Source organism: Oxyura jamaicensis, chromosome 5, assembly GCF_011077185.1.
Source record: "Oxyura jamaicensis isolate SHBP4307 breed ruddy duck chromosome 5, BPBGC_Ojam_1.0, whole genome shotgun sequence".
Taxonomy (NCBI): Eukaryota; Metazoa; Chordata; class Aves; order Anseriformes; family Anatidae; genus Oxyura; species Oxyura jamaicensis.
The window spans coordinates 57,995,722-58,007,960 of NC_048897.1; the positions used below are offsets into that span (position 1 = coordinate 57,995,722).

The following is a 12,239-nucleotide window of genomic DNA, read 5'->3' on the forward strand; positions in this document are numbered from 1 at the left end:
GCTGTCACGTGCAGGTGTGAGTCCCAGAAGGGAAGCTTTGGCATGCTCCTGCTGAAGTGTGCCGCGCCTGACCCTGCTTGCTGCTCTTCCAGCTTTGTGGCAAAGCATCAGGACACGTTCTCCCCAGGTACAGAAAATAGAGGGTGTCTATTTCAGTAGAGCTCACGGATAGCGTTGATGCTTCTCAAATCTTCACTTTTAAGGTGTTCTGATTAGTGCTTACATCCAAAGAGTCTACTCCCCGTATTAAAATTATAGATGCTAACGCTCAGAGCTACAGGCAAAGCATTCTTTGCTAATTTCAGATCCCAGAGAAAGCTGAAATTACGTCGAGTTTGGATGTCAGCCATGCAAGATGTGTACAGGATTTCCACTGACTCTGTGGACAATTGCATGTGAAGTTTCTGAGGATCAGGCATTTCTGGCTCTAGAAACGTCAAGGCTGTTGCTTTCCGATGGGCGGGATATCGTACGTCTGTCCTGAAGAGCAACAAATGCGGTTGCACACAAAATCCTTGACGAGGTGATATGTATCCATTTGGGAAGTGCTTTCTGAGGATGTGTCCTGCTGCCCTGTTTTCACTGCCACCATTTCATACAGTACATGATAATAAGGATTTTATACCACCCATATGCGGTGGTATATATGGACAGGCTTCTGAGAGACCTTGCCGGAAAAAAGAGAGTTGTGGTTTCCATGTGCACCTTACCATTTCTTACGATTCACTTAGGGTCTCTGCTCTCTTCTCAGGCTCTTGCCCTACTCATAAATGATTCCAAATGGATAGTGGAAAGGCTCGTGTGGTCGTCTGGAAGGGAAAGGACTAGCCTGGTTGTGAGAAACGCGTGTGTTGGTGACAATTTGAAAAATGTACGTGTGTGTCGGGGCAGGGGGGCAGAGAGAATGAATGTCGCAGTCTCCTGTGGAGCAGACAGCTGACAGTTCATGCATCTGATACTTTTATTTGCTTTTCTGCACAAGAAGAAAAACGTCCCCCCACAGCAACTGCAGCATCTCGCGGTACCCAAGCTGCTGGTGAGATACAAAGCACCTTTTAAAACAGGCAGATGGCAGAACTCAGAAGTAAATCATCTCTCTGATTCAGCTCCTCCTGGAGTGGAGCGGAGGCGACTCTCTGGTGCTGCAGCGAATTTTATTTGGTCATCTCTCACAACTGGATTTGTTTTCAGGGTGCTGAACCTTATTTTGATCTCCATTGATCTTGGTTTACATCATTTACCAACTGTTGAGGAGTAAGTCACATCGGGGTATGTGCAAATGAAGATTTGGCCTATTTAATGAACAGCTACTTTAAGGAAACAACTGCATCCAGATTTCATGTAGCAGGGTTGTGTTAGTGCCAGTGGCAGCTAGGGCTCAGTGCTGCTCCAGAGGGAGAGCAGGGGGCAGCAAGCCAGATAGATGCAAGTTATTTCCCGATTTCAACATAAATTCACTGGCATCAGTTGACTTTGTCAACTTGTAGAGAAAAAATATTTTTCCTGGTAACTGTGTTTTATTTTCCTTATATGGTACATTCTGTTGTCAGTATAAATACGGAAACTTTTTTTAATGAGCTAGGTTAGACATTATGGTCTGGCAATTGGAGGAATAATGTGGGCATTCTTCTCAAAAAGCGGTTTAATTAGCTACTGCAACAACTTTGATGGTAGATTATATGGTACTGACATGGCTTTTGGTTCATCACAGCATGAAAGGAGGCACAGATACCCTGAGATAGCATTTCCTTGGAAGCAACACCAAACCCTTTGCATGCTCCTTGCTCTCCTTTCAAGCCTCGTCCAGCACCGAGTCCTCTCCTGGGTGGGAGCCATGGAAGAGTATATCCTAATGATGAACCTGTCCAGTTTTGTGAGGGGGTTGTTTTTGCTGATACAAAATGGTTCTTCATGGATCTGTGCACTTAGTGCGCAGCAGGGAGAGCCTAAACTGATCTTCCTCTGCCTCACCAGAAGAAGCAGATGTTTGAAACACGATGGAGGCTATGTCCAGGCGAGGAACATCCATACCTTGCAGTATTTTAGGGTTGGCACTTAACTCTGAGGCTAAACCTTTGGGGTGGCAGTCAGTCTGCTGGCTCGCATGCAGTCCTTAGGCCTGTGGCTCTTCATGTGAGAGGTTCAGGGTACTTGCTGAACATGGGTGAGAAGGAAGGGGTTGTTTGGTTTGGTTTGGTTTCTTTTTACCCAAAATACGCGGGGAGGTGACACACAGATGCCAGAGGACAACAGTAGTGTTCGTTTGGAGGACAGCAAACAGGAGGAGGTTGGGAAGGCTGTGCTAAAGAGCATCACTGGATCTGTCTTTAAACTACATTTTTTAAAAAAAGTAGTAAAGTAGAAAGTAAGAGCTTGCGTTATGTCATGCATTGTTAGGCAGTTATTAGTTTAATTATCAAACTGAATTGTTTTTGTGCTACTGCTCCTTATATTGAGTAATGGCTTGCTTTAGGACGAGATTATCCCTGGTGGTTGCGTAGATGTGAACTGAGGTGATGGCACCAAGTTTGCCACTTACTGCTTATGTGGAAAGAAAAAAGCTGAACAGGTCTGCATACCTATCATGTAAGCACTTGCTGCCGGCCTGTCTCTGCTCATGGACTGAAAATGAAATCTGCTTAAAACTATTACCTCGAGGACGTCTATCGGTTTTGTAGAAAAAAATGACTGTGGTAGAGCTGGGACATGTTTCTGCTCTTCTTGTCAGTTGCTCCAGAAGCTGTTTGCCAGAAGCTCTTTATTAAGTCCCAATATATGTTTTTTGTTGGTGGTGTTTTTTTTAAAGACATTGTGGGGTGAAAATTTGCATGGTGGGTGGTCACAAGCTTGCTTTTTTTTTTTTTTCCCCTGTAATTGTTTCATATGCTGTGGTTTTCGAGCAGCCTTAATTGTGTGTTAAAATTGTATACACGTGCAAGTTGGTAAAAACTAGTGCTGGGAATAACAGTACCATAGAGACTGTTCTATACATGCGTGCCTTGCAGTTCACAGTCATTGTTTTGCTTATAGTTATCAGAAAACAGTTCTATCAACATTGCATTACGTAGGCCTTTGCTGCGACTAGAGTCTCAAATTACTGTGCTTTGAAAGTTTAGCGTGCAACTTTCTAGAAACAGATATTACAGTTTGATGATAGAAAGTTTTTATTTTTTTCTTTCTGTTCTCCTACTGTCTGATCAGGCTAACTTTTTTCTCCTCCTTTTTCTAGAGTGGAAAAATCCCTTACTGTTTATTGACAAATCTGTGTTTCTTCTTCCACAGAGATGTGAGCATGAATAACATCACAAGGCTACCAGAGGATGCATTCAAGAACTTCCCCTACTTGGAAGAGCTGTAAGTATTTCACACAAGTTAGTTTTGCTACAACATCAGATGGCTGTGTAAAGTGGAAGGTGGGTGGGGAAATAATACTGAGTTGAGCTGTGAACAGAGAAAGCAATTATACCTTTAAAAAAAAAAAAATCCTCTACATGTTTGGAAACCGGAACAGTAAATGCTACCTACAAGGGACTTTTTACAGTAATTATTTTAATCATGACTAGAGTGATGACACATCTTAATTACAGCGTTATCCAAAGATAACACAAGAGGTGTGTAATTACCATTGTTTCCGATGGAGCTACAGTATAGCTGTTGCATAACTTCCATAAAATATATGTTGTTTCAGTTACTGAGCAGCTCGCTCCCTTTGCCCTTGTAGGCTGCAGAGACAATGTTCACAAGCCCAGCCTGATCTTCTTCAGAAACTGTAGTTACGTGGTACTTCTTGTTCTTAGTTTCTCTGGCAGAAGCTCTCTCCAGCTCCCGCTTACCTCCTGTCCCACTTGCTTTTTAGCTTTAGGTTTTACTTAGGTGGTACTTGCACTTCTGAACTCTGTTCTCTAGTTTGTACTTGACTCGTGTGTCCAGTATTTTGCTGAACCGAAGTCTTCACTGTGATGCCTTTGCAAAGGTGAAAACCTTAACAGCACAGCGCTAAATGAGGTTGGGTTTGAGAGCTGTCTGTTTTCAGAGTCAATAAACAGGGAGAAGGCTTTGACTTTGAATTACTACGTTCATACGTACTGTTATGTGACAAGTAACTTCTGTGTGCCTTAGTTTCCTTATCTTTAACAGAGGGCAGTGGTTCAACCTCTCCCCAAGAATGTTGAGAACTTAGAATCATAGAATATCCCGAGTTGGAAGGGACCCATAAGGATCATCGAGTCTAAATCCTGTCACTGCACAAGTCTACCCAAAATTTCAGACCATATGACTAAGAGCACAGTCCAAATGCTTCTTAGACTCCAACAGGCTTGGTGCAGTGACTTCCCTGGGGAGCCTGTTCCAGTGTGCGACCACCCTCTCCATGAAGAACCTCTTCCTGATGTCCAGCCTGAACCTCCCATGCCTCAGCTTGACACCATTCCCTCGGTCCTATCACTGGTGATTAAGGAGAATAGGTCGGCACCTGCCCCTCCAGTCTGCCTCGTGAGGAAGCTGTAGACCACGATGAGGTCTCCCCTCAGCCTCCTCTTCTCCAGGCTGAACAGGCCCAGTGACCTCAGCCGCTCCTCATATGTCTTCCCCTCCAGGCCCTTCACCATCTCCATCGCACTCTGGACACTCTCCAACAGTTTCATGTCCTTTTTGTGCTGTGGTGCCCAGAACTGCACACAGTACTCCAGGTGAGGCCGCACCAGCGCAGAACAGAGCGGGACGATCACTTCCCTTGACCGACTAGCAATGCTGTGCTTGATGCACCCCAGGATACGGTTGGCCCTCCTGGCTGCCAGGGCACACTTGCTGGCTCATATTCAACTTGCTGTCAACCACAACCCCCACAGCTTCCAGTAATAAGCAGCAGAGAAGCAAAAAGCACTGCAGTTTTCTTTTCTTTTGCATTTTCACAGTGTCAAACTAGCATTTCTCATAGCGAAGAACGTTTAAAATACAAAGTAAGGCTGTCCCTATTTGACTTCATATAGCCTGGAAATAGGAATTCTGTGTTAAGAGATTTTTTTCAATAAAAGCACCCTGGGGAAAGAACAATTCCCTTTCCAAAAAGAGATGGGTCCTTATGAAGTAGGGAAGCGTTGTTCCAACTGTTAAAGAAAAGGAAACAGAAGCAGAAAAGGAAAGCCATTTGTAGAGGGCAACCCGATAAATTAACCCCATAGCAAAACTACAGATAAAACCTGGAACCTTTTAACTCTAGTTATCTGCTGTAACTGCACCTCCTTGGAACAAAGGTACTGAGAAACTGATAGAGATGGTTCAATTGTTCCTGAAGAAAGGCTTGTGCTTCTGAAAGCTTCTCTGTGTTTGTCCCTCGTGCCGCAGCTACACTGATGGGTCTAATAAGGTGTTCTGCCTCTACTTAGGATTTTGGTCTCTCCGGTGTCCTGATAATGTAGCAGCTACCACTCCTGATACACTTACACGTCTGATTTCACTGTGCTTTGCGAGACTCTGGTTCAGGTCATGACAGTTGTGAAGTGTAGATGAATGTCAGATGAACTGTGTGAGATTCCTCCTTTCATGCTTAACAGGTTCTGTTTCCCTGCACGTTACTTTTGTATTGCTTACTTTTACAATATAGTCTAGAAAACCCAGCAGAAAACAGATTTACCAGAATTTCAGATGGTGCATATGCACAATTGACACAATTTAAGAAAGGCTGCGGTATGGCATGAGTAACCAGTTTAAAAAAAAAGGAAAGGAAAAAAAAAGAGGCCTGGGGGAAACTTGCTTGGCTCAGAATTTGTATTGGCCAGCACTCCCTGTGTGCTTTATAATACGTGCTACTGTGTGGCTGTATCTTATTGTGTTAGTCTATATTTGTAGGCCATTTGTTTTCCAAATTCTTTAGTCGTATTTCACACCATAAGTTGAAAGAAACAATTCTGCTTTCTGAACTCCACCCCCAACTTCAGATGACTGTGGGAGCCTTTATTTTTTCACTATAAGTAATTAAGCAATAAAACCTAACTGGTGGGTGTGCATATTGTGTAACTTCCATAAACCCAGGGGCGTGTCGGGAGGTAAAGAGAAAAGGCAGAGCCTTCAGCCACCATCTATTGTGCTTATTGCCCAAGAGTCGTTTGCTACATGCACCTCATTGTCCCCTTAAATTCCAGCATTTCATTTTGCAAAAAATAGTCCGGCATTAAGAATTAGATGTGAACACCCAAAAGCTTTAAATCATTCCTAGCGTGCTGACTTCAGGGTTAAATCAACTTCTGAAAACAACAACAACTTCACGGCAAAAATTATACTTGCCAAAGGTTCAGACATACTTGAAGCAATCATAGATCTTTAGTACAAAAGAAAAAAAAAAAAAAAAAGACACCAGATTTTATTTTATGCTTGAGTTACCTCTTACAAAAGGTAGCTGCTTGAAGCTGATGATCTTATTTTGGAAGATATGGGAAAGTAATCCTGTATATCAGAGTATGTGAATCTGTTGTTTTACTCTTAGTTTCTTCTCCCCTCAGAAAAAACGAGCCAGCAGAATTATGCTGAAGAGGTAGGAGAATCTCCAGAAAGAAGTTTTTTGTTTGTTTGTTTTTCCAAAGAAAATCTCTTCAACTGACAACCTGTCGTGTGTAGGAAGACAGGAAGTTGACCAAGAGAGCAGAAGATAAATAGGCTATATCTACGTACTCTTCAAATTGTCGCAGCAGCAGCCTGCTTACAATTGGAAGCCTGTTTGCAGAGCCTCTGGACCTCTCCATTGGCAGTGAAACGGGGAAGGTTTCTTCTTTTTGCATACAGATCTGGTTATGATCATCTGCACACAGGTCAGCTCCAGGTTCCCTTGCTGCATTTTGTGGTCTTCCTAGAGAGACTGTAACGGGCTAAAGTAGACACAGGGAAGTTTGCCTCCCTATCAGAAGTAACTAGTACAAGACGTGGCACGCTTTGGCTTCATTCTGCTGATTTCCTTTTCTCTATGGGAACAGGGTACAGAAGCTTCTAGTCTTTACTTTTCCTGGTTGTTCCTAGAACAAACTGTCGCACTTCCCAGTGTACAACCACATTTTTGCCTCTCCACTCAGAGATGGTTTTCAAACTTTCTTCCTGGATTTTGTTTACGGTTGAACAGATCCAAGTTCTGACTGCCAGGCGCTAGCAAATTTGCTTTTTCAGCACACAAACCTGGGTGTGAGTCTCCATGCCAAGTAAAGAGAGACAGAGTTAAAGCAAAGTGGTGTTGAAATCTGTGCTGGAAGCAACTTTTCCATCTAGACCTTTTCCCAAGAATTACATGCCTAAAGCAAATGAGAATCCCACAAACTAATGGGAAGGCAGTAAGTACCACACCACCGTGGACACCAATAACTGTCTTCATCCAGAAGATGAGCCCCACACACCTTTTTCTTTATACCATGGGAGAGCACGGCTCTCTCTAAAGCGTGACTTGAGCCCTGCTGTTTGTCAAATCCTGCAGGAGATTAGCCCCTTGAAAGAGTTAGTTAATATTGCAAAACAGTATCACAGAATTTAATTGAATGTAAATGGGAGGCAATTAAATGTATTATGTAGGCAACTGAGTCTTACACAGTACACATGTGGAGAGGATGGGATTAAAAAATGCATTAGGAGTTCTTTAATATAGAGCTTGTCATCTCCTTAATGCAATTTGGTAGTCTCGAGAGATTTCAGAGGATCGTTTTCCAAATCCTAAAAGGAATGCTGGCAAATAAAAGGGAAAGAAGTAGCATACCAGGTTTGTCAAAGCTGGCTGCTCCATTAAAAAGTGTCTTCCACGTGGCTAAAAGGTGGTTGATTTGGGTGCCTAAACGTCTTCACCCAGTGCTGCTTTTAGGTGTGCTAGGTTTTCTGACCTAGATGCAGGTGGGAGACCGGTGGCCTCCTGGAATGGCAATCAGAGGCCGGCTGGAAGAGGACATCTAATGTGACACTAAATGGCTGTGTTTAGGGAACCAGCTGCCCGGTGAAGTATCATATTTGCGGGTATAACCTGAGGTTTTGTGCTGAAAAGGTACTGTCATACCTGAGTCTTACTAGGAGGTACAAAGAAAGGCATTCCAGCTGTCTGCAAGCCAAATCCGCCCGGTGGGTTATGTGCTCCGCGTGCCCCTGCTCACAAGCTCGTGCATGTTGCTGCACAGTGTACTTACCATGTGTCTGTAGGATTCTTGCACTATTTATAAATGTTATAAAAATTCTCCATTTCTGTGTAACTGATACCCATCTGGAAGTAATTTGCAAATGATTGAAACAGCAATGGTCAGAGTCAGCGAGGAGCAGACCACCAAGGGTTTTGCCACAGCAGTTAAAGAAGTGTATTCTCCAGAAAACGTTAACATAAATATGCTACAGCCCTGAACTTGATATGGAAACTAAAAATCCGTGAAGAATTTGGCCACAGTTTTCTAACCACACCTTAAAGTATTTATAGAAAGCTAGAAGGGGAAAATATAGCTAGATAATGCAGTGTTTTTAGAAAGCAGGACCCATTTTCCAGTGTGAATTTTTAACTAGAAGAGCAAGGCTGTGCCATGTTTTGATGCTTTTCTAAACTGTTGTAGGTCCTTCTAATATTTAAAGTTATCTGAGGGAGTCTGAAGGGTTCTGACTACACAATTTCTATTCACTGCATCGGTGGAAGATCTGCTGGATTAATTAAAAGGTGCTCTCTCACCAGGGAAGGCAAATTGAAGTGAGTTTTATTCTTGGCAAGTTTTCCAGTTTGACTTCAGAAACGTGCACCAGTCAAACAAAGCAAATGTCTCCTCGACTTCATGACCTTTTTACCATGGTTTGATTTCTGCTCTTAACCTTTTAAAGCGTTGTCTTATCTGCCCTGCGCTGTTGAATAAGGTTTTGACTTGCTGCCTTCCGCTCAGCGTGAGCTGGAGGGGAGGCAGAGCAAAGCGTGCTGCTCATCTTCAGGCTGCCAGTGGCACAAGCGTGTGGCTGGCAGAAGAAGAGCATCACTCACCCCAAGCCAGCCAGCCGTGGGCAGGGCTCTGCACTTCCACAGAGGTCAGGGAGGATGCTCGCTGCTCTCCGACTGCAAGTTTCAAAGAGCGTATCGCGCCCAGGGTTGTTGCAAGGAAAATCATCGCTCCTGAAGGCACTAAGAGACAGCAGTGCTTGGTTACCTTGCAGACGTGCTGATGCCAAGGTCTGTTTTGTTTCTGGTTTTTGTTCATACGTGATGTGAAACAGTCTCTCTTCTGTGACACTGTCCTCAGATAGTTTTTACTGGTCACAGGCAAATTTGATTGGGATTTTTGTTTAATAGCTGGTGAAAGTGGTTAGGGGATGGAAGTGACACAAAAAAGATTTTGATCTAGAAGCGGTTTCTCTTTTCTGAAAGACAATGCACGTCTGCTTTTTGAGAGGTGAATAAACAGCGAGCGAGAGAGCGTGCAACTGTAGTTTTTCAGGAAAATTAGTAGCAGGACTGAGAATGGCTTGACTAATTATATCTGTGCTGATTACAGCGCTGAAAGGTCTTACTGAAACATCTCACACAGCCCTCCCCCCAAGCCGGAGCCTCTGATCTTGGCTTGGCTTCTAATTGACAAAATACATTTTGAGAACGTAAGGATTAATTAAAACGCGTACAGGCAGTGGAAAATGAGGTGTTTTGGCCATGAGGTTGTAATCAGGAAGTATCTGCAAGGGAAATGTCTCGTGTTATTTTTCCTCTTGACTGCAGCTGAAGATGACCACCTGGCTGAAATGGCACAGCTGCTTGCTTTTGTAGTATCTGCTTCAGCGTGTAATTGAGATGGTCCTTCCTTCTAATTTCTGCATTGGTACCAAGCCGTGTTATCCTTGAGGAGGGAGGGGGAGCGTCGGTCTGTTTTATTACTTGGGGTTTATGAATAAGACACGTCGTGGAGTTGTGCCAAGGCCACCAAGGCAGAGCTGGTAGTTCGGCACGCAGCGGCTTTCCTCACCTGGCTGCAGAAACATTTGGTGGAAGGGGGTTTTTGTCTTCCGCTGACTTGTGTTAGCTGACATGTGCTAACTGAGGCTGTGGTTGAGCATCCTCTTGTGAAACTAGCTGGTGCGACTGGAGACGTCACCTCCCCGCACCTCTCCGTTCAGCTCCCACAGCAGGGACGGCGGAGCAAACCGAGAGCTCTCGTCAGCTGCTTGATTGTCAAGGCAGCCCGCTGAGCCGTCCTGGGCCGGTGTTTCAGAAATAGCCGGCTGACGGTGGGTTGGAAGCCGACGCATGCCCTTGGTCCGTCTGCCAGCCCTGCATATTTGAACAGCTGGAGGAGGCAATTTCTTCACTCGCTCCCTCCAGCTTGAATTCCGAGAGGTGAAGTTCTAATGAAGAAAATGTGAGGTGTAGGTTTCACGTGTGTTAGCAAGTTAAAAGCCTAAGCTTCAACTTGACCAGCTCGCATACATTAGAAACGTTTGCTGCCTTGTGTGTGCTGGAGCTTCAGACAGTGCGCTGGCGTGTTGCAACTTGCACCTTCGCATTCTCGTCAAGACAGACCTCTAGGCGAAGACTCCCAAGTAGAATTAACCACAGTCAGCTAAGATATTTTTAAACATCACCTACTTGGTCTGCACTAGATGCTAAATGAAGTTTAAAAACATGTTGGCCAACCTGCGTTTAATTAATGTTTTCTTATCTGTGTGAGTCCTAAATCAGTTTGATTCTGGATGAGTTTCAGTCCTGCTGATACAAGAACAATGCTTCGGTGGCTTAGAAAGTTCTCACTGTGCTTAACAATCGCATATTGTTTTATGTCTGAGGGCTGAACCGTACGGTGTCAGGCTTCGAGACCTGTCTCACAAGCCAGAATTGATTACGCTGCCTCAGCTGCCGGGCTGGGGCTGCCTGAAAGTATAAACCAGGTAAGAAACTTCTGGAGGCCGAGTGGCAGCCTCAGAACTTCTCAGGCTAGGCCTCCCCCTAGGCCTCCCGAGTTGCAGAGGTGTGTACAAAAACTAGGTGTTGTATTCACCCAGTATGTATCTGAAGTGGTTAGAAAAAGGCTAACAGACTTAGTTGCCAAATATATGTTGATTGAATCCAATTCCGCATTTTGCAGTGTCACTTGCTGGATACATGGTCATTCAAGTGATCCCATGCCTGGAAAATCAGTAAGTGTCAGGGCAAAAGACAGGCTGTATGGACAGAATAAAGCAGCCTTGAGGATTTACTGGCTCAACTGACTTCTTGTTTTCACCTTCTCATGTTTAATTGTCACAGAGTTTTGTGATCTTGGAAACCCAACCATCCGAATAGTATGCCAGAAGTGCAAAGCTGTAGTTGTTTCAAGAGCTGCATCCTGGATGATGAAAACATATCTTGGTTGCCTTGATCTCTGTGTTTCTGCTTTACAGACTTGCTAAGTGAAATGTATTTATAGCTAGGAAGGAGTGTGTTGGTGCTGGAAGGGCTTCCGTCAGCTCAGTATAGCGGACCACATGCTGATCCACACAGGGAGCAGAGGGCCTGTGTCCATCGCGTGGCCTGTGATGAGGTTGGTTTCAAATCCACGCATCCAGCTTGGGGAGTCTGAGTCCTCTGAACTGGAGCTGTCAACCACAAGTCCTCCGAGAACATCAGAGACCCTGCTCAGCAGCTGGCCCACCGCTGTGGGAGTCATTCCCGTATCACAGTCAGGTGCTCCTGATCTCTCAGCATCCACAGTGAAAAGGAGGGGTTAGTGCTCAGACATGGCTTTTGGAACCAACAAGAAGAAAAAAGAAAATCCCCCCAAAAAGTCAGCTCTTTCCTCTCCAGCACTGGCTTATTTAAGTTTGGCTATCGTGGTGAGGAACATGGGATGTTTGTCTCAGGCAGTATCTTGCAAATTAATGATGACTCACATTTTGCATAGAGGAAAGTGCTTGCTTTTTTCAATGCCAGCTATTTTCCCGTTAACAAGAAAAGAATATAAATACTCTGATAGTCCTTGAAAAGGAGTATCATACAACCACATTTTGTCTTGCAGTAGGTGCTAGTGACTCTTGCTGAATATTCAGCATTAGAACTTAAGGAGAGGCTGTAGGCTTTCTTTTGATCAGTTTAGTTTAGTTTGTCATTTTAAATTTCAGGTCAGGAATGCATTTGGAAAACAAGCTATTACCTTGGAGTTCACTATAGTGTATAGACAACTGGAGTTGTGAACAAGTCTCAGGATGGGAAGTGCCTACTCTTTGCCTGATGGAGCTGGTGCTGTTTCAGCGCTGGTTGTAGTCGTAGACCTCCTTTTTCGGTTCCTCAT

General features: G+C 44.3%; 1 protein-coding gene across 2 annotated transcripts in view; it reads left to right on the forward strand.

Moving 5' to 3' along the window:
• The window catches only part of LGR4 (leucine rich repeat containing G protein-coupled receptor 4), a 73,109-nt gene that overhangs the window by 27,386 nt on the left and 33,484 nt on the right, over window positions 1–12,239 (forward strand). For both annotated transcript variants that reach the window (XM_035327085.1, XM_035327086.1), the window contains exon 2: window positions 3,283–3,354. In XM_035327085.1, the coding sequence (XP_035182976.1) occupies window positions 3,283–3,354 (72 nt within the window). The remainder of the gene's footprint in view (window positions 1–3,282; window positions 3,355–12,239) is intronic.